The 23,498-nt window shown below is 36.3% G+C and overlaps 1 protein-coding gene across 1 annotated transcript in view; it reads left to right on the forward strand.

The window, feature by feature from the left end:
* Tex11 (testis expressed 11) overlaps positions 1-23,498 on the forward strand; it is a 271,569-nt gene that overhangs the window by 204,238 nt on the left and 43,833 nt on the right. Inside the window, exon 22 of the mRNA XM_046467052.2 lies at positions 4,764-4,836. Coding sequence (XP_046323008.2) covers positions 4,764-4,836 — 73 coding nt within the window. The remainder of the gene's footprint in view (positions 1-4,763; positions 4,837-23,498) is intronic.

The raw sequence follows: 23,498 nt of genomic DNA on the forward strand, positions 1-23,498 counted from the left end.
CTCCCTAGCTTCTGGGATTACAGGCATTCACCACTGTGCCCAGCAAATTTCCAACTCTTATTGTTGAAATGTCTATTTCTTTAATACTGTCAATTTTTGCTTTGTATATTTTGGGGCTCCATTATTTGTTGCATATGTGTCTATAATTTCTATATCTTACTGACGTAATCACCATTTTATCAATATGAAATTTCTCTCTTTATCCCTAGTATTTTTTGTTTTGGAACTCTAGTAATGTTATTTTAACATTTCTACTGTTGCTATTTCCACAGCATGGGTCTTCCCCATCATTTTACTATATTATTTTATTAGTACTGGGGATCTAAACCAGAGGTGCTTTAGCACTGAGCTATATTCTTGGCCTGTTTTATTTATTATTTTGAGGCAGGATCACACTAAGTTGCTGAGGCTGGTCTTGAACTTGCAGCCCTCCTCAGCCTACTAGCCCTCTCAGCCTACTAAATCACTGGGATTACAGTCAAGTACCACCATGCTTGGCTACATTCAATATTTTATCTTTAATATAATGCTTGTCTCTTATAGACATAGTTAGACCACGTTTTTTCTTAACATACAGTGTGACAATTTGTGCCTTTTACATCACTTAATCCAGTCACACTTAATGTTATTATTTTTATGGTCAAACTTAATTCTGCCATTTCACATTTTGGTTTCCATGTGTTTCATGTATTTTTTTTTTTCTTGTTTTCTTCCTTTTGCATTAAGTGAATGTTTGCTAGTGGAATATTTTAGTTCCTTTAACAATTTTTACTTAATAGTTTTTATTTATTTTCTTAGTGGTTGCTCTAGGGCATGCAATATAGATCTTAATTATTCTGCCTCTACAAGAGATTATGAATTCAGTTCCAGTGAGATATAGAAATGTTATTCCTATTAGTTCTATTCCCTTATCACCTTTTTGTTCATCATATTATACACATTACATCTATATATGCCCCAAACACAACAATACATCTTATAATATTACTTTATACAATTTTATGTATTTGTAAGAAACTAAGAAGAAAGGCAAGCAAGTATATACTACAGTTTGGTATATTAACCATCTCATTTGCTATTTGTGCTTCTCTTCACTTCTTCCTATGGATTCTAGTTACCATATGGTCACATTTTCTTAACCCAAACAACTTTGTTCCCACCTGTGTCTTGTGTTGTTATTGTGAAATATATTACATTTCTATTTTTAGAGGCCTAGTAACACAAAAATAAATTTGTGTGTGTGTGTTTGTGTGTGTATTATATAATCCCTTTTGGTTTTTTGGTGCTAGATATGGAGCCCAAGGCCTCTTTCATGCTAACCATATGCTCTACCACTGAGATAACACACACAGACCCATAATTGCTTTTTAAGACAGTTCAGAGATCAAAGAAGAAATATACTATATTTTGTATTTACAAAATTATTTTACTGATACTCTCCTTTTTAATCTGAATTCACATTACTTCCTGGTGTCACTTGCTTTCAGATTGAAAACTTGTTTCAGAAATACAATCTCTGAACTCTTGTTTATCTGGGAATGTATTTCATCTTTAGTTCTAAATAATAGTTTTGGTGAACATTGCATTATTCATGGGTTGTTATTTTTATTCATCACTTTCAGTTTATTTATTTATTTGCCATGCTGAGGATTGAACCCAGGTCCTCATGTATACTAGGGAAACTCTCAACCACTGAGCTACATCCCCGGTTCTCATAACTTTGAATGTTTTCACACTGCCTTCTGACCTCCATTTTTTTAATGAGTCAATTCTTAATGTATATATGCATGTGTGTAATGAGTCATTTTTCTCTATTTTCTAATTTTTCTCTTTTCTTTTACTCTTTTGAATGGAATATATCTGGGTTGAATTTCTTTGTGTTTTTCCTGTCTAGAGTTTGTTGGACTTCTTAGATGTGTAGAGAATGTTTTTCATCAAGATTGGGGAGATTTCAGCCATTTTTAATTTTTTTTTTTTTTTTTGCTCCTTTTCTCTCATATCTTTTGATAATTCCATTAGGTATATGTTGGTGTGCTTCATGGTTTCCTACATTTTACTAAGGCTTTACTTTTCTTCATTCTTTTTCATTGTTTCTCATACTTCAAAATCTCTATTGATCTAGCTTCATCTTTGTTGATTGCTTCTTCTGCCAACTCAAGCCTAATGTTGATCTCCTCTAGTGAATTTTTGTTTCAGATTTTGTATCTTTCTCTCCTCCTCCTCCTCCTCCTCCTCCTCCTCTTCCTCCTCCTCCTCCTCCTCTTCTTCTTCCAATGCTAAGCAAGCACTCTCCCACTGAGCTGTATCCCTAGCCTAGTTATTATATTGTTAACTCTAGTATATCCATTAGATTCTTTGATTCCTGTCTCTTTATCAAGATACTGTATTTGATTAATATTGTTATCAAACCTTCCTCCTCTTAGAATGTTATCCTTTTGTTATTTGAACATATTTAAAACAGATGCCTTGAAATATGTGCCTGCTAAGTTTAATACCTGAGCCTTTTCAAAGTTTCTGTTATTTGCTTTTTTCTTATATATTGGTCAAAGCTTCCTGTTTCTTTGTATATCTTATAATTTTTGTTAAAAATCAGACATTTTAGTTAATTTATTATAGCATCTTTGGATACTGATCTACCACGTGGGGCTTAGTGTTGTTAATGTTTGCTTCTGTTTAGTTAATTGGGAATATAGGGAAAATAGTTCAATGAGGCCTATTTTCCCTATATTTCATAGTTTCTGATGCCACTCTTCAAAGGGCAGTCTTTGTCTTAGCAATTACCCTGACCTATCCTTCTGAAAAGAATAGTGATTTTAGTAGAGTTCTTTAATATTATCTCTTTTCCTTATCTCCCTCTTAAAGCTTCTCTTTTCTTGGTATCACATGCACCTATTGGCCTTTAAAGATGATTGGGCATTTTATGTGTGTGTGTGTTTTGAAAGTGCTTTTTTGATATAAATTAAAATGGTGCCCCTTTGAAGGGAAAGGAATCATCCTAGCTGTCTTTTTGCCTGCTTCCCTCTATAAACTTGAAGTTACTCTACTGTTTTATATTGATTTCATTGAGCTACAAGACTCGCTTTACTTGCTCATGTCATACAGGTGCTGTAACTCAGGAAACAGGTTCAGGGTTCAGTAGGTGGAAGAAGATGTAAGACATGGTGGAAATATTGGTCATCCTTTATTTGGAGGTAGACATAGCCATTAGCCAGCCCCCAGCTTCAACTTCAGCCCTCTAGCCAGTTCCATTTTAGACCCCATTTTATATTCAGTTCAAACAAAGAAGGCACACTGCCAGCACATTACATAAGGGAGGGGGGGTGCACAAGCTCCCAAGTTAATTTTTATGACCTTGAGTCTATACTCTGAATCACAGTGTTTCTGGCCTTGACTAACCATAACAGCCAGTTTCCAGCCCTGGCAACACACTGAAAACATAACATAGCCTGCCAGAAGTCTCCACGAGGGAGCCTAAATACAGCCATTTTGGGCCTGCCCCAGCAGCTCACTACCAAAATTTCCATGGTTTTTAAAATTGCCCTTAGCCTTGAACTTCCCCAGGTTCTATTCTAATCCAAGATTTTCCCCTTAGGGAGAACTACAGAGCTCACCCTTCTAATGACCTACTACATTTACTGAGCAGAAACTGAATTACTATTTGGGAGGTGGGGGCAGGGACAGTGGCCCACTTCTATCAGAGTAACAATCCAGCTCTGAATGGGCAAGAGTTATAATCCCTGGTATTTTTGCCTTGCCTCTCCCAGCATGGAAACTATACTATAAGCAAACAGAGATAAGAACAATTGAGACCAAGAAGAGAGCCCTAGGCTTCTCAGCTGTGTTTTTTTATGATATAGCTTCCATGGTACAGACCTGGGGGATGAAAAGTACCAGCAGTCTGGCCCTCACAGGAATCCCTAACCTTGAAATATGATCACATCTACCCAAAGCAGTGCGTACATCACACTGAACTGGGGGTTGGTGAACACATCTTGGTTCAAATGTCACAGGTCCTCATTCGTCTTACTTAGGCTTAGCAGATCTCTTGGGGTAAAAGTTTCTCCACTTTCTGTATGCCCTCAGGGCAGGCAATTTCTTGAGACTTTACATGATAGTGTTTTATTTGTTTTGTTTTGTTTTTGTAGTTCTGAAGATGGAACCCAGGGCCTACATATGCCATACATGACTGTGTTTTATAATTTTTGTCTGTTTTTTATTTTTATTTTTGTTTTGCTTGGAAAAGGATCTATGGAATGCCTCATACAACCATTCTGAAAGTGCTTTTTTCTTCTATTCTAAATTATTAAAGAAATTGACAGTGCTCGGTTTTTCTATTTAATCCTTATTTTTCTGGGACGATAGGTTGAAGTGCATTTAGAGTTTACATTCCTACAGCAATTCCAAAATGTTCACTTTAAACTAACATTTTAGCTGGGCGTAGTGGCACAAGCCTGAAATCCTAGCAATTATGGAGGCTGAGATAGGAGGATCGCAAATTTGAGGTTAGCCTCAGCAATTTAACGAGGTCGTAAGCAACTTAGTGAGATCCTGTCTCAAAATAAAAAAAAATAAAATGGACTGGGGATGTTGCTCAGTGATTAATCACCACTGGGTTCAATCCCTAGTACTTGAAAAATAAATACAAAGTAAAAATAAATAAATTAACATTTTATTTTTAATTGCTTTTAATTAAAATGATATGAGATTATGCTAATTTGCTTAAAGTTCTTTTTGTTGAGACTAATTATCTTGTTGCCAAATAGACCAAGTTACTGAATCGTGCACTTGAGCAAACCCAGAAATGCAAAGACATCTGGAATCTTCTGAAACAAACAGGTACAGTGGGAACTAGAAGTTTGGTAACATAGCTATGAAAGAAGTTTACAATCTGAATAATCACCTCATTTGTCATGAGAATTTTCTGCAATATTCAATAACAGCTAAATTATTTATAAGAACCAATTTTTCCATAATGTATGTTAGTATTTTTATTCTATAACACTGATTAGAGTAAGAATATTATGCACTTTGACTTCTGGTAAAAGTACAATATTAAATATAAAAGTAAGATTATTATTGTACAACATGCTATTGCTCTTAGGTCACTAGATACTAATAGATGTAGATGACAGAGTCTTTCAAACCACAATCAAAATACTAGCCACTGCTGGTAGTTTATTATGAATTATCAAAATTGTAATAAAACTTTTGAAGTCATGTAATAACTTGCTACAGTTTCCTCATTAAAGATGGTATTGTTTTTTAGGTATAGATAGACAATGTTATAGTGTGCCCATCTGTTCGTGTTTTAGAATTCTTTTAAGTCAATGGGTATTCAATTGAGTTATATGCCTTTTCAGAATCTGTGAAGATAATCATGGTTTTTCTCTTTAAGCTGTGAATACATTGAATTATAATAATAGATTTCCTAAAATTAAGTCATCATTGCATTCCTGGAATAAACTCTATTTGGACATGGCATGTTATTATTTTAATTTATTCATGAATTATTTTTCTTAATATTTAGAAATTATTTGTTGTTTTCTCTTTGTGCATATGTGATGTCTCTGACAGATTTTCAAATCAAATTATATAAATTATAAGGAAGAATATAAACACAGGGATTTAATTTGCCTCTCTCAATCTATGACAGCTATTTAAACGATAAAAATGACAAGTAAGAATAGAAGATACCTAAATAATATACTTTCTATAGCAGATTTAAGGAAAATAGACTCTATAGCTTTAAAGTATGCTCTATATTCTGAGAACAGAAAATGCATCTTCTTTTCTACTCTGAAATGTTTACAGCATTAATGATAAGGAAACCCTGAATAGATTCTGAGACATACAAATAAAACAGAAAATAAATCAGAAAATAAGCCTGGTTCCAGGTGCATTAGTTCACACCTGTAACCCAGCTACTTGGGAGTCTGAGGCAGGAGGATCTCAAGTTCAAAGCAAGCCTGGCAACTCAGGGAGACCCTATCTCAAAATAAAATAAAATTTTTATAGAAGGCTGGGCATGTTGCTCAGCAATAGAGTACTTGCCTAGCATACAGGAAGCTTTGGGTTCAGTCCCCAGTACAGCAAAAGAAAGAACCCTACTACCTGGATATATAATTTTTTTTTTAAATCAGAAGTATAGAATATCCAGTGTTATAGTTTAGATCCAGGATATCTACAAAGGTTTATGTATTGAAAGTTTGTTCCCCAACTGGTGGTACTTTTAGAAAGTGGTGAAGCTCTAGGATACTCTATATTTGCATAATCATGTATTTCTCAGAATGTGTTCCTAACATCAAGCAATCCATGACTGCACATGTGTGTATGTGCATGTTTGTATTTATACATATACAAGTCATTAGGTAATTTCAGATTAAATCCATAATGAAATACTAGCACATACCTATCCAAATGATCAAATCCAAAACACTGACAACAGCAAATCCTGGTGAGGATACAGAGCAACAGGAATTCTCATTCATTACTAATGGGAATGAAAAAAAGGTATAGCCACTTTGGAAGATAGTATGATAATTTCTTACAATATTAGACATAATGTTGTCAATATGATTCAGCAATCATGCTCCTTTATATTTACTCAAAGGAATCAAAAATTTATGGTCACACGAAAATCTGCACATGGCTGTTTATAGCAACTTTATTCACAATTGCCCCATTTTGGGGTTTTTCTATTTAATCCTTATTTTTCTGGGACAATAGGTTGAAGTGCATTTGGAGTTTATACATACATACATACGTGAACATATGTGAACAGATAATAAAATGTGGTATATTTGTACAATGGAATATTCAGTATTGAAAAATATGAGCTGTCAAGACACAGATAGACATGGCAGAATCTTAAATATATATTACTAAGTGAAAGTAGCCAGTCTGAAAAATTAACATACTATATGATTCCAACTATATGATATTTTGCAAAAGGCAAAATCATGAAGACAATAACCTATCAGTGATTGTCTAGGGGTTTAGGGGACAGCATGAATAGGTGGATCACAGAAAATTCTTAGGGCAGGAAAACTATTCTGTATGATATTACAATGATGAATATATGTCTTTATACATTGGTCAAAACCCACAAAATGCATTATACAGAGAGTGAATCCTAAACCAAACTATGGACTTTGGTTGAATGTGATGTGTAGTGCTAGTCCATCAGTTAAAACTAATGTATGGAATAGATGCAGAATGTTGATGGTGGGGAAGACTGAATGTATGGAAGGTTGGTATGTGAGAAATCTCTGTACTTTCCTCTCAGTTTTGCTTTGAACCTAAAACTGCTTTAAAAATAAAATGGTAGCCAGGCGTGGTGGTGCACACCTGTAATCCCAGTGGCTCAGGAGGCCAGCCTCAGCAATGGCAAGGTGCTAAGCAACTCAGTGAGACCCTGTCTCTAAATAAAATACAAAATAGGGCTGAGATGTGGCTCAGTCATTGAGTGTCCCTGAGTTCAATCTCTGGTACCCATCCCCTGCCAAAATAAAAAATAATAATAATAAAATGTTAAAAAAAAAAAAAAAACAGCCTATAATCTCAGCTACTTGAGTGGCTAAGGCAGGGAAATCATGAGTTCAGGCCAGCCTGGGCAACATTGTGAAACACTGTCTCAAAAAAGAAAGAAAGAAAAGAAATATAGTGGTAGCAGAACAAAAGGAAATGCAATATTATTGAGTCAGTTTTTTGGGGGAACATGGTATGCTTTTTCAATGCGCAAATTAAAGTATTACTTCATTTCTAGAAATTTTTCTAGAATCATGTTTTTAACTATTTGTTTTTTGTGTTTTAATTGTAAATGGACACAATGCTTTTATTTTATTTATTTTTATATGGTGCTGAGAATTAAACCCAGTGCCTCAGATGTGCTAGGCAAGCGCTCTACCACTGAACCATAACCCCAGCCCCTTAAACATTTGTTTCTATTCCATTATTTTTATTTCTTCTTTGGGAACTCTGCATGTTTTGAATCTCCTCTACTTGTCTCTTACATCTTTTGTTTTATCTTCTATATCTCTATGATTTTAAAATTTTGGTATCTGTAGATGGATGGCATACCTTTATTTTATTTATTTACCTTTATTTTATTTGTTTATTTTTATGTGGTGCCAGGAATCAAACCCAGTGCCTCACACATGCTAAGCAAGTGTTCTACCACTGAGCCACAACCCCAGGCCCAATTTGTTTAATTTTTATGTGGTGCTGAAGATCTAATCTAGTGCCTCATACGTGCTAGGCAAGTGCTCTGCCACTGAGCTCCAGCTCCAGCCCAGATATATCTCTCTATATTTTTGAAGTTTTAATTTCCATTTTTGTTTTCGGACACATCAATGATTTAATTTAACTCATTGATTAGTAAGGGAACCAGTAAGATGTTACAAACTGGTTCAAAAAGAAAGAAAGAAAGAAAGAAACACATATACATTCAAGCAAGAAGAATACTGAAATAAATTTACAAAACTGGTAAATATCCACAGAGAATGATTAGTTTAATCTCCGTGGAACAAAATTTACTTACATTTCCTTACACAAGAATAATTTGCATTATTAACAGTTTTCTACAAATTATTGAATTGAAAAATGACTCACACAATTTAGGTAGAGATAACCTTGAAGGGTACACTTGAAAGGACATACACTAATTTCTTTTTTCTGCTTCAAAGCCTTTTGCAATTTTTTTTTTTTTTGCATAGTATTCCATCTACCTCCCTCCTCTGTGATCATAATAATCTCATAGAATATTATTCTTAATCACAAAACAAGCTAATTTCATTAGATTTGCCCTGATTGTTTACATAGGTACAGCATGAGTGTTAATAAACCAACCAGGCCTCCTTGGATTTACTTTGCATATCTAAAGCTATAAAATACTGAACAACTACTAAGGCTACAGATTCAAATTCTGTCTAGATGCTTCTATAGGGAATCTGAGGTTGGCTATCTGAAACCCTCTTCGATGCTACTTCAAAGTTAGGTAACCAAGTTCAAGAAATCTGTCCACCAGATTTCACTTGTCATGCTTTATAAATTTATGGAAATTCATCTCTTTTCAAGGTTCCCTAAATTTACTAAGTAAGGTTCTTGGCCTGCCAGAAAGTAAATTTCCTACTACTTTTAAGACTGGGACCCTGTAAGACAGGCCAGTTCCCTGACGTAAATTTGAAGTACAGTCAACCTTATCTCTTTAAAGTAGCATATCATACCTGATTAGATGAGTATCATATAATATTGATACTCTAGGTAAGACCTTAATATGTCCAATTATATCATGATGAAAAGGAGGAACAGATTCTTATAGAACCAATGTGAATAAGTATATTTCAATGAAAAGTAGGGAGATTTAGTAAGAGTTTGATCATATCATTTTAAAATAATTTAGTTTCAGCATCTATTGAATTGTTTTGACTTACAAATGGCTTGTGAAGAAAGTTTTCTCATATAAGACTGGAAATGGAACATTAAAACAACATTGGCAGTATTCTAAATAAATAACCAGAGTAAAATTTCTCTTTCATCAATTTATTCAGTCCTGTGTTCTGCTGAATCTTGAGTTAGCAGTCTGCTTTCATGAAGTTTTATGCTTTTGAACTCAAAAGCAATTCCTGGAAATCCTAATTAGCCCACGGATATGGCCTGAAAATTGTCTGTGCACTATCAACTCAAGCTTGTAACTAAGAGTCTATTCTGACATGTCAATAATTTGAAGCACATAGTACTGTCTTTTTCTGTGAAGCACCAATACTGACCTATTCTGTTGAAGATATAATCTCTGGCCTGTAGATTTTGCAGAGTTCTCAGAAAAATACCAGTATTTTAATAAGCAACCTGTACATTATAGAGATCTAATGGCTATGGTTTAATTTAATATAGAAATATCAGAATTTTAGGAAGGTAGAATGCTTTATTAGAGTATAATACATAACTATTTCATAAGAGTTTTATTGTGGTAAAATATACATAACATAAAAATTGCCATTTTGGACATTTTGCAGTATAATATTCAGTGGCATTAATTACTTGCACAATGTTGTACAGCCATATACCACTGTTTATTACCAAAAATTCCTACCCCCCCAAACAGAAACTATAGCCATTAAACAATAACTCCCTATTCCCCCAGCCTGCAGCCCTTGGGAACCTCTTTCTGCTTTGTGTCCTTATGAATTTGCCTATTCAAGACATTCCCTTTAAGTAGCATCATACAGTATTTGTCCTTTTGTCCCTGGGTTATTTCACTTAGCATAATGTTTTCAGAGTTCATTTATGTTGTGGATATATTAGTACTTCATTCTTTTTTGGGCCAAATAACATTCAATTTTATGTATATATCATACTTTGTTTATACATTTGTCAGTTGTTGGACACATGGGTTGTTTCTACTTTGTGGGGATTATAAATAATGATGCTATGATTATTGGTAAGTTTTTACCTGAGTCCCTACTTAAAGTTATTTGGGGGTATATACTTAGGAGTGGAATTATTTGGTCAGATGACAATTCTATGTTTAACTTTTTGAAGAACCACCAAACTGTTTTCCACAGCAGATGCACCATTTTACATTCCTATCGGCCTTGTACAATTGTTTCAATCTTTCCACTTCCTCACTACCACTTGTTATATTTTAGCCATCTTAGGTGGTGTGATGTGGTATATCATAGTATGGGTTTGTATTTCCCTAGTGACTAATGATGTTGAGCATCTTTTCCTGTTCTTACTGGTCATTCATATATCATTTTGGTGGGGGGGGGGGGAAGGACTCATCTATTCAAGTACTTTACTCATTTTCTAAAATTGCATTGTTTGTCCTTTTATTGTTGAGTTACAGGTATGTATATAAAGAAATGTCCAATATATGATTTGCAAATCTTTCTCCTGTTCTGTATATTGACTTTTCACTTTCATGATAATGTCTTTTTATGCACATTTTTCATTTTGATGAAGTCCAAATTATCTACCTTTTCCTTTTTTTGAACAATATTTCTCATTATATTTTTAAAATGTTTTTATTTTATTTATTTATTTTTGTATGTGGTGCTGAGGATTGAACCCAGTGCCTCACACATGCAAGGCAAGTGCTCAACCACTGAGCTACAACCCCAACCCCTGAGCTACAACCCCAGCCCCTGAAACATTACTGAATTCATAGCTTTTTTGTGGTTTCTGTAGAATTTTTCATATGTAGGATCAAGTCATCTGTGAACAGTGATAGTTTTACTTCTTCCTTTCCAATGTGGATATATTTTTTAATTTTCTTTGTTTCTTTTATGACTAATGCTTCTGGTGTCATATCTAAGAATCCATAGCTAAATATAAGGGCATGAAGATTTACCCCTATTAATTTCTCTAAGAGTTTTATATGGTCTTAGCTCTTACATTTAGGTCATTGATCCATTTGGAGTTAGTTTTTGTATTCAAGGTATGTTAGGTATCCACATTCACCTGTTTGCTTGTGAAAATCCAGTTGCCCAAGCATTACTTGTTGAAGAGATCATTCTTTCCCCCATTTAATGGTCTTGAAATCCTGGTTGTAATCAGTTGGTCATAGATGGGTAGATTCATTTCTGGACTCTCGATTCTTTTCCATTGTCCTATATCTCTATCTGTATGGCAGTACCATGCTGGTTTGATTACTGTAGCTTTGTAGTAAGTTTGGAAATAAAGAAATCCTCCAACTTTGTTTTCTTTTACAAGATTGTTTTTGGCCTTTTGGGGCCTCATACAATTCCATATGAATTTGAGAATTGGCTTTTCCATTTCTGAAAAAAAAATTGTTGGAATTTTGATAGGGATCACTTAAGTAGTACTGATATCTCAATGATATAGTCTTTTAATCTGTGAATGTAGGATTTTAAAAATTTGTTATATGCCAACATCTTTAATGTCTTTCATTGGTGCTTTATGGTTATCAGTGTATAGGTCTTTTACCTCCTTTGCTAAATTCATTCCTAGATTTTTTATTTTGGGATACTATTGTAAATGGAATTTTTTCATTTACTCTTTGGATTATGCTTTGCTGGTATATAGAAACAACTGATTTTTGTTTGTTAATCTTGTACCTGAAACATTGCTGAATTCATAGATTTTTTGTGGTTTCTGTAGGATTTTTCATATGTAGGATCAAGTCATCTGTGAACAGTGATAGTTTTACTTCTTCCTTTCCAATGTGGATATATTTTTTTTTATTTTCTTTGTTACCTAATTTCTCTGGCTATCTTTTCAGTAATATATTGAATAGCAGTGGTGAAACAGGGCATCCTGTCTTGTTCCTAGTCTTGGGAAGCTTTTAGTTTTTTACTATTAAGTATAATGTTAACTATGGGTTTTGTTTAAATGTGCTGCATCAGATTGAAGATATTTCTTTTTATTTCAATTTCCTGGGTATTTTATCATGCAAAGATCTTGTATCAAATGACTTTTCTGCATCACTTAAAATGTTTGAGTTTTTTTCCTTTGCTCTATAGTGTAATATGTTCTATTGATTTATTTGCTTATATTGAACTAGCCTTGTATTATTTGGATAGATGACACTTTGTCACAGTATATAATTCTTGAATACAATATATGATTCACTTTGCTAGTATTTTGTTTTGGACTTTTGAATATATATTCATAAATTATTTTGATTTGTAATTTTCTTTTCTTATGATAGCTTCATCTGGTTTTGGTACCAGGGTAATGTTGGCTTCATATAATAAGTTAGGAAATACTCCCTCTTCTTCAGTTTTTGGAAGAATTTGAGAAGGATTGGTGTTTATTCTTTAAATGTTTGAGAGAATTAAATGTTTGATAGAATTCACCATTGAACTATCTGGTCCTAGATTTGTTTTTAGGAGATTTTTAGATAACTGATTCAATCTCTTTACTCATTTAAAACTTTGTTGAAATTTTGTATTTCTTCGTAGTTCAGTTTAGCAATTTTTTTGCTTCTAGGATTTTGCCATTTGATCTAGGTTATCTAATTTTTTGGCATATAATAGATTATAGTAATCTCTTATCCTTTTATTTACATCAAAATAAATAAGTGGTGAGTCTTCTAATAAAGTCTTTTATTCTTTGTCATTCTAACTAAAGGTTTGTCTTTTTTTTCATATGTTCAAGGAACAAACTCTTGGTTTCATAGATTTTTTTTCTATTCTCTTTTTCTTATTAAGAGAATAGTTTATTATTTATTTATTCACTTTGTTCTAGGTTTGGGTTTAGTTTGCACTTCTTTTTCTAGTTACTTAATGTTTAAGATTATATTATTGATTTGAGATATTTCTTTTTTTTATTGTAGGCATTTACAACTATACATTTTCCCCTGAGCATCACCTTCACTGTTTCTCAAGTTTTTATAAGTTGTTTTCATTTTCATTCATTTCTAGATATTTTCTACTTCCCTCCATGATTTTATAGTGTGTGGGTCTAGAACCCTGTATCCATAGGGGCCAGCCTTGGAGCCTGGTTCTCTAGATGCTGGCCTAATGACTGGGGCTGTAGGGCTGTTCTACTGCTGGGCAGACCTGAAGCCTGGGGCAGTGGGGACCAGACTGTCACTGGGGATAATACAGGGCCCAGGGCCACAGGGGTCAGCCTGGTCCTGGGAATGGAAAAACTGAATCTGTAGGATTGGCCTAAAGCCTGAGTCTGTGAGGACTATGGTGGTATTGATATGTTAGCCAAGTGTGGCAGGTGTGCATGTGTAATTCAGGAGGCTGAGGCAGGAGGATCACAAGTTTAAGGCCAGCCTCATCATCTAAGTGAGATCTTGTCTCAAAAATAAATAAAAAGGGCTGAGCATGTAGTTCAGTGATAGAGTGCCCCTGTGTTCAATCTCCAGTACTGAAAAAATACAAATAAATAAATAAAAGCTGGGCATGGTGGCATACATCTGTAATCCCAGCAAATTGGAGACAGGAAGATTGCAAGTTCAAGGCCAACCCTAGCAACGTGGGGGAGGCCTTAAGCAACTTAAAGAGACCTTGTCTCAAAATTTTACAAAAAGAAAAAAAGGGTTGAGGATTTAACTCAATGGTAGAGCTCCCCTGGGTTCAATACATGGTACCAAGAAAATAAAAATTTTAAAAAGTAGAATAAAAGAATGTGTTGTTTAAATTATGCAAATTTGCAAATTTTCCAGTTTTCATTCTGTGAGTGATTTTTTTAGCTTCATTCTATTGTTGCCAGAGAGTATACTGTGTATAATTTTTTTAAAAATTTTTTTATTGTTGGTTGTTCAAAACATTACATAGTTCTTGATATATCATATTTCACACTTTGATTCAAGTGGGTTATGAACTCCCATTTTTACCCCGTATACAAATTGCAGAATCACATCAGTTACACATCCATTGATTTACATATTGCTATACTAGTGTCTGTTGTATTCTGCTGCCTTTCCTATCCTCTACTATCCCCGCTCCCCTCCCCTCCCCTCCCCTCTTCTCTCTCTACCCCCTCTACTGTCATTCATTTCTCCCCCTTGTATTATTTTCCCCTTTCCCCTCACTTCCTCTTGTATGAAATTTTGTATAACCCTGAGGGTCTCCTTCCATTTCCATGCAATTTCCCTTCTCTCTCCCTTTCCCTCCCACCTCTCATCCCAGTTTAATGTTAATCTTCTTCTCATGCTCTTCGTCCCTACTCTGTTCTTAGTTACTCTCCTTATATCAAAGAAGACATTTGGCATTTGTTTTTTAGGGATTGGCTAGCTTCACTTAGCATAATCTGCTCTAATGCCATCCATTTCCCTGCAAATTCTATAATTTTGTCATTTTTTAATGCAGAGTAATACTCCAATGTGTATAAATGCCACATTTTTTTTTATCCATTCGTCTATTGAAGGGCATCTAGGTTGGTTCCACAGTCTTGCTATTGTGAATTGTGCTGCTATGAACATCGATGTAGCAGTGTCCCTGTAGCATGCTCTTTTTAGGTCTTTAGGGAATAGACCTAGAAGGGGAATAGCTGGGTCAAATGGTGGTTCCATTCCCAGCTTTCCAAGAAATCTCCATACTGCTTTCCAAATTGGCTGCACCAATTTGCAGTCCCACCAGCAATGTACAAGTGTACCCTTTTCCCCACATCCTCGCCAGCACTTGTTGTTGTTTGACTTCATAATGGCTGCCAATCTTACTGGAGTGAGATGGTATCTTAGGGTGGTTTTGATTTGCATTTCTCTGACTGCTAGAGATGGTGAGCATTTTTTCATGTACTTGTTGATTGATTGTATGTCCTCCTCTGAGAAGTGTCTGTTCAGGTCCTTGGCCCATTTGTTGATTGGGTTATTTGTTATCTTATTGTCTAATTTTTTGAGTTCTTTGTATACTCTGGATATTAGGGCTCTATCTGAAGTGTGAGGAGTAAAGATTTGTTCCCAGGATGTAGGCTCCCTATTTACCTCTCTTATTGTTTCTCTTGCTGAGAAAAAACTTTTTAGTTTAAGTAAGTCCCATTTGTTGATTCTAGTTATTAACTTTTGTGCTATGGGTGTCCTATTGAGGAATTTGGAGCCCGACCCCACAGTATGTAGATCGTAGCCAACTTTTTCTTCTATCAGACGCCGTGTCTCTGATTTGATATCAAGCTCCTTGATGCATTTTGAATTAACTTTTGTGCATGGCGAGAGAAAGGGATTCAGTTTCATTTTGTTGCATATGGATTTCCAGTTTTCCCAGCACCATTTGTTGAAGATGCTATCCTTCCTCCATTGCATGCTTTTAGCCCCTTTATCAAATATAAGATAGTTGTAGTTTTGTAGATTGGTTTCTGTGTCCTCTATTCTGTACCATTGGTCCACCCGCCTGTTTTGGTACCAGTACCATGCTGTTTTTGTTACTATTGCTCTGTAGTATAGTTTGAAGTCTGGTATCGCTATACCGCCTGATTCACACTTCCTGCTTAGCATTGTTTTTGCTATTCTGGGTCTTTTATTTTTCCATATGAATTTCATGATTGCTTTCTCTATTTCTACAAGAAATGCCGTTGGGATTTTGATTGGCATTGCATTAAACCTATAGAGAACTTTTGGTAATATTGCCATTTTCATGATGTTAGTTCTGCCTATCCATGAACAGGGTATATTTTTCCATCTTCTAAGATCTTCTTCTATTTCTCTCTTTAGGGTTCTATAGTTTTCATTGTATAAGTCTTTCACCTCTTTTGTTAGGTTGATTCCCAAGTATTTTATTTTTTTTGAGGATATTGTGAATGGAGTGGTTGTCCTCATTTCCATTTCAGAGGATTTGTCGCTGATATACAGGAATGCCTTTGATTTATGCGTGTTGATTTTATATCCTGCCACTTTGCTGAATTCATTTATTAGCTCTAATAGTTTCTTTGTAGACCCTTTTGGGTCTGCTAGGTATAGAATCATGTCACCTGCAAATAGTGATAATTTAAGTTCTTCTTTTCCTATTTTTATGCCTTTAATTTCTTTCGTCTAATTGCTCTGGCCAGTGTTTTGAGAACTATGTTGAACAGAAGTGGTGAGAGAGGGCATCCCTGTCTTGTTCCAGATTTTAGAGGGAATGCCTTCAGTTTTTCTCCATTCAGAATGATGCTAGCCTGAGGCTTAGCATAGATTGCTTTTACAATATTGAGGTATGTTCTTGTTATCCCTAGTTTTTCTAGAGTTTTGAACATAAAGGGATGCTGTACTTTGTCGAATGCTTTTTCCGCATCTATCGAGATGATCATATGGTTCTTATTTTTAAGTCTATTGATGTGGTGAATAACATTTATTGATTTCCGTATATTGAACCAGCCTTGCATCCCAGGGATGAATCCTACTTGATCATGGTGCACAATTTTTTTGATATGTTTTTGTATCCGATTCGCCAGAATTTTATTGAGGATTTTTGCATCTAGGTTCATTAGAGATATTGGTCTGTAGTTTTCTTTCTTTGAAGTGTCTTTGTCTGGTTTAGGAATCAGGGTGATGTTGGCCTCATAGAATGAATATGGAAGTTCTCCCTCTTTTTCTATTTCCTGAAGTAGCTTGAAAAGTATTGGTATTAGTTCCTCTTTAAAGGTTTTGTAAAACTCTGCTGTATACCCATCCGGTCCTGGGCTCTTCTTAGTTGGTAGTCTTTTGATGGTTTCTTCTATTTCCTCAATTGATATTGGTCTGTTTAGGTTGTCTATATCCTCCTGACTCAATCTGGGCAGATCATATGACTTAAGAAATTTATCGATGCCTTCACTATCTTCTATTTTATTGGAGTATAAGGATTCAAAATAATTTCTGATTATCTTCTGTATTTCTGAAGTGTCTGTTGTGATATTGCCTTTTTCATCCCGTATGCTAGTAATTTGAGTTCTCTCTCTTCTTCTCTTCGTTAGCATGGCTAAGGGTCTGTCGATTTTATTTATTTTTTCAAAGAACCAACTTTTAGTTTTGTCAATTTTTTCAATTGTTTCTTTTGTTTCGATTTCATTAATTTCAGCTCTGATTTTAACTATTTCTTGCCTTCTACTTCTTTTGCTGTTGTTTTGCTCTTCTTTTTCTAGGATTTGAGATGAAGTATGAGATCATTTATTTGTTGGTTTTTTTCTTTTTTTAAGGAATGAACTCCAAGCAATGAATTTTCCTCTTAGAACTGCTTTCAATGTGTCCCATAGATTCCGATATGTTGTGTCTGTGTTTTCATTTATCTCTAAGAATTTTTTTAATTTCCTCCTTGATGTCTTCTATAACCCATTGATCATTCAGTAACCTATTGTTCATTCTCCAAGTGATGCATGATTTTTCCTTCCTTCTTTTATCGTTGATTTTCAGTTTCATTCCATTATGATCAGATAAGATGCATGGTATTATCTCTACTCCTTTATATTGTCTAAGAGTTGCCCTGTGACATAATATATAATCTATTTTTGAGAAGGATCCATGTGCTGCTGAGAAAAAAGTGTAACTGCTTGATGTTGGGTGGTATATTCTATATATGTCAATTAAGTCTAGGTTATTAATTGTGTTATTGAGTTCTATAGTTTCCTTATTCAACTTTTGTTTGGAAGATCTGTCCAGTGGTGAGAGAGGTGTGTTGAAGTCTCCCATGATTATTGTATGGTGGTCTATTAGACTCTTGAACTTGAGAAGAGTTTGTTTGATGAACATAGCTGCACCATTGTTTGGGGCATATATATTTATGATTGTTATGTCTTGTTGGTGTATGGTTCCCTTGAGCAGTATGTAGTGTCCCTCTTTATCCCTTTTGATTAACTTTGGCTTGAAATCTATTTTATTTGATATGAGTATGGACACTCCTGCTTGTTTCCGAAGTCCATATGAGTGATATGATTTTTCCCAACCTTTCACCTTCAGCCTATGTATGTCTTTTCCTATCAAATGCATCTCCTGTAGGCAGCATATTGTTGGATCTTGTTTTGTGATGCATTCTACTAGCCTGTGTCTCTTAATTGGTGAGTTTAAGCCATTAACATTTAGGGTTATTATTGAGATATGGGTTGTTCTTCCAGCCATATTTGTTTATTTATGTTACTAAACATGGTTTGTTTTCCTCTTTGATTATTTTCCCCCCTTTACTGTCCTACCTCCCACTGTTGGTTTTCATTGTTATTTTCCATTTCCTCTTCCTGTAATGTTTTGCCAAGGATGTTTTGAAGAGATGGTTTTCTAGCTGCAAATTCTTTTAACTTTTGTTTATAGTGGAAGGTTTTAATTTCATCTTCCATCCTGAAGCTTAATTTCGCTGGATACACAATTCTTGGTTGGAACCCATTTTCTTTCAGTGTTTGAAATATGTTATTCCAGGATCTTCTAGCTTTCAGAGTCTGTGTTGAAAGGTCAGCTGTTATCCTGACTGGCTTACCCCTAAATGTAATCTGCTTCCTTTCTCTTGTAGCTTTTAAAATTCTCTCCTTATTCTGTATGTTGGGCATCTTCATTATAATGTGTCTAGGTGTGGATCTCTTATGATTTTGCACATTCGGTGTCCTGTAGGCTTCTAGGATTTGGGATTCTGTCTCATTCTTCAAGTCTGGGAAGTTTTCTCGTATTATTTCATTGAATAGATTGTTCAATCCTTTGGTTTGAACCTTTATACCTTCCTGTATCCCAATGACTCTTAAGTTTGGTCTCTTAATGTTATCCCATATTTCTTGGATGTTCTGCTCATGGTTTCTTAACAGTCTTGCTGAGCTGTCTATGTTCTTTTCAAGTTGAAATACTTTGTCTTCATTGTCTGATGTTCTATCTTCTAAGTGTTCTACTCTGCTGGTAGTATTCTCAATTGAGTTTTTAAGTTGGTTTATTGCTTCCTGCATTTCTAGGATTTCTGTTTGTTTTTTATAACCTCTATCTCCCTGTATAGTTGATCTTTTGCTTCCTGGATTTGTTTGGGTAATTCATTGTCGAAGTGATCTTTCATTGTCTGATTTTGCTGTCTAATGTCTTCCTTGAGACTCTAGATCATCTGAAGCATGTATATCCTGAATTCTTTATCTGACATTCCATCTGCTGCAGCTGTTACCTCTTCTAAAGTTGAGTTGACCTGCATTGCTTGTGGTCCTTTCTTTCCTTGTCTTTTCATACTGCTTGCGTTTCTTTCTGCTTGGTGAAACTGTTGTGTTTTTGAAAATTTTTCTCCCTATATATTTATATTGCTCTTGTATAGTTGAAAAGTCTCTCTTGCAGGGTCGGGCGGCGGTCTGCCTACCTTGCAGGCGCGGGCGGCGGCTCTGCTCTGCCCCTCCTCCAATTGGTGTGAGGTGTCTACCACACCTGCGGACCCCTGGGCCTGTTCTGCCGGTCGTTCACAGGTCTGCCTACCTTGCAGGCGCGGGCAGCGGCTCTGCTCTGCCCTTACTCCAATTGGGGTGACGTGTCTACCACGCCGGCGGGTCGCTGGGCTTATTCCGGGCGTGGGAGGCGGCTCTACTCTGCCCCTACTCCAATTGGGGTGACGTGACTACCGCACCGGCGGGCCGCTGGGCCTGTCCCGGGCACGGGCGAAAGCTCTGCTCTGCCCCTCCTCCAATTGGTGTGACTTGTCTACCATACCCGCGGACCCCTGGGCCTGTTCCGGGCGCGGGCGAAGGCTCTGCTCTGCTCCTACTCCAATTGGGGTGACGTGCCTACCACCCCGGCCGGCCACTGGGCCTGTTCCACCGGTCGGTCGCAGGTCTGCCTACCTTTTGGGCGTGGGTGGCGGCTCTGCTCTGCCCCTACTCCAATTGTGATGACGTGTGTACCACGCCGGCAGGCCACTGGGCCTGATCCGCCGGTCTGTCGCAGGTCTGCCTACCTTGCAGACGCGGGCGGCGGCTCTGCCCTGCCCCACCTACCACGCCCGAGGACCACTGGGCCTGTTCCTCCGGTCGGTCGCAGGTCTGCCTACCTTGCAGGCACGGGTGGCGGCTCTGCTCTGCCCCTACTCCAATTGGGGTTACGTGACTACCACGCTGGTGGGCTGCTGGGCCTGTTCCGGGCGCGGGCGGCGGCTCTGCTCTGCCCCTCTGGCTTGATGACAAAGTGAGAGAGACTCGGGTGTTTGTGACTCACTTTCTTTACCAGGAGACCAACTGTTTCTGTCGCCGCTGGTATCGATGAAGTTCTCTCCTCCACCGCTTTCAGATGACATCACATCTCTGCCATGTTGGTATCCCATGCGAATGGCAGCATTTCGTTCCCTTTGCTGGGTGACCAAAGCAACGGGTGAGTCCTGACCGGCCCTCACAAGTCCTGTCTCAGTCCTGTTGCCACTGCCTATGAAGGCTCGGTTGGTATTTACCTCCACAGTATTCAGCAGGACCCGGACCGAGAAGCAGTTTCCACGGGTTCTTTATCCCTGGGCCAGAGCAGTTCCGGGAGCTGGAATTCGGCCGCTCCGTGCTCGGTGTATGTTCTGATAAGAGCAGGCTCCAAGAAGCAGTTTCCGCGGGTTATTTAGCACTGAGCCTGAGTAATTTGTCTGCGAGCCGCAGGCGAATGGCAGCCTGAAATTATCTGTTCTGTGGCTGAATGAGCTGCGATCAGTCGAAAACAGGGATGGTGATGTCAGCTCTCCAAGATGGTGGCCGCTGGCTTCCTCTGTGGTCTGACCGGTGTGGAGAACCGAATTGGACCGCTTCCTTCCCCCGTCTCAAACCCAGAATTCAGCACTTAGTACGGTGATTGCACAGCTGGCAGAAGCCCGCGGAAACTGCAGCACTGTATCTTTGCGTTGCTATCTCCTCGTTTCCCAGCGCACGCCACAGACTCTAGCCGCGGGGCGATTTGCTGAATAAGCTGCCTGACCCTCCGTGCGGACAAATATCTTGCGTTTGAGCCCCCGTAGCTGATCCCCGTGCGATGGAAATCCTTCCTCTAGGTTTTGGAGCACCCCAATTTTGCTGGAAATTCCTAACAAGATAGCTTTTAGCCGTTCTAACTCGTCATTCTCCCGCACAGTGACGCGGTACACGGGGGTAATGCTCTCCCTTCGCCGCCATCTTCCCCTCTTGGACTCCTTTCTCTATTAGAATAATGTATTAGAGATTAAAACCTATCCTTACCCCTTTGCCAGTATCCTGCTTCATTGACAATGTCCATCACTACTGTGTATAATTTCAATCCTTTATAATTTGATTTATCTTCTTGTGTGTTGTCTGTGTTTTTGGTTCTGGGGTTAGAACCCAAATTAAGACTTATGGTCAAATATGGTCCATCCTGTAGAATGTTCCATAAGAACTTAAGAAGAAAGTGTATTTTGTTGTACTTGCATGGAATGTTCTGTACATGTCTGTTAAGTCTAGTTGGTTTATAGTGTTGTTCACATCCTCTCCTTAATTGTTCTTATAGCCAGACATTTGATATTATTGAAAGTAGTTCTTAAGAGTTGTGATTAATATTTCTTTTGAGTGTAAAAAATACTATGGGACAAACCCTACTGTGTCCCCTCTCACTCTGCAGGAGCTCTGTGTCTTTTCTTCTCACTTGAATAAATCCTACTCTTTCATGCTAAAAAAAATACTATATACAAGGAGGACAGTAAAAACTTGCTAGGAACTACCCATAAAATATACAACTCCTGGAAATTTTATATGAATAATATTTTATATTTATAAAAACTTAATATAGAAAAGGCTAGACATATCTTCCAATTTTATAACTTCTAGTACAACTCTTACAGTAGTATCCTATCGAAGTAAACTATTTCTAACATTTCTGTTTTTATGTGGAGAAAGAATATCAACCTTTACAATTTTTCAGGGGTCCTTTCAGAAATCCCCAAATCCCAAAGACCATTTTTAGATTTAAAAGATATCCTGAAAGTTTATTTTTATCTCTTCTATATTTGGGATGCAGTTTTTGGAAGCCAAAATAAAGAAAGCTGTTAAAGGTGAATTGAGAAATAATACCTGGTTATCTTTCTAAACAAAGCAACAAACATTTAAAAATAAGTGTATTCGGTAACACATTTCTAAAGAACTTTAGTTTTTCAATACGTGAGGAATCTTTGTTTTTGTTCTTTGTTTGCTATTAAATAACCACTAAAAAATAAATAAAATGACAATGTAAAGGCCAGAAAATTATCCTGGTAAGAGGAATCTGCTATACAGGCAGACAACACAGAAGATAAGGAATACCTTTTGTTTTAAAAGCATTAATCAGTACACTAAGAAAACAAACTCATTAAAATTGAGATAACTATGCTACAATTTTAACACATAACATTGCTTTATTTCAGATTCAGATTTAAGGGAGTGCAAATAAAATTTACTTTTCAAGTTCGTCCTTCATCATACCCTTTTATATTCAGGGGAGTCTCTCAGTTTAAAACTATTTTTAAAATAATACTAAGACAATGTAGTTTTCCAAAGGCTACATGATGTGTAATATTATAATAGATTGAATGTAGAAGCAGATGGGAGGATCTAGCTATTTCTATTAAGTCACTCATTAAAAAGCTTTACAAAAATGTGAAATACTTTTCTCAATTTTTCATATATATACTTTTTTAATTAATTATTTTTTTGTACTGGGGATGGAATTCAGGGATTTATGCATGCCAAGTAGGCTCTCTATATACTCCCAGCTTTATAATTATTTTTATTAAAATTGACATTAACATTAACATGATTCATCCTAAATCAGTTCAGTCAGTAAATATATTAACATATTTGGTTTCAATTTCTAATATCATGAAGATTGATAGTTATAACATACATATGAAAAACCTCTTTGGAAGTCCTCAGTAATTTTTTCTGAATGCAAATGGGTTCTGAGAATAGAAAATTTGAGAACCACTGCCTTAGAATCAACCTTTTCCTTTAAAAACAGATGCACATACCCATTTGTCACTATTGCTCATAATATAATTTCAATAATTTGTTTTAGTTGTAACTTTTAATCAAACTTTGTTGGGGCATGGGGATTGAACCCAGAGGTGCTTAACCACCCAGCCACACCCCAGCCCTTTTATAATTTTTTTAAAAAATATTTTCAGTTGTAGGTGGACACAGTACCTTTATTTTATTTATTTATATGTGGTGTTGAA

The sequence above is a fragment of the Marmota monax genome, unplaced genomic scaffold, assembly GCF_021218885.2.
Source record: "Marmota monax isolate L192 unplaced genomic scaffold, Marmota_monax_Labrador192_F-V1.1 WCK01_AAM20220418_F8-fsc00284, whole genome shotgun sequence".
Lineage (NCBI taxonomy): Eukaryota > Metazoa > Chordata > Mammalia > Rodentia > Sciuridae > Marmota > Marmota monax.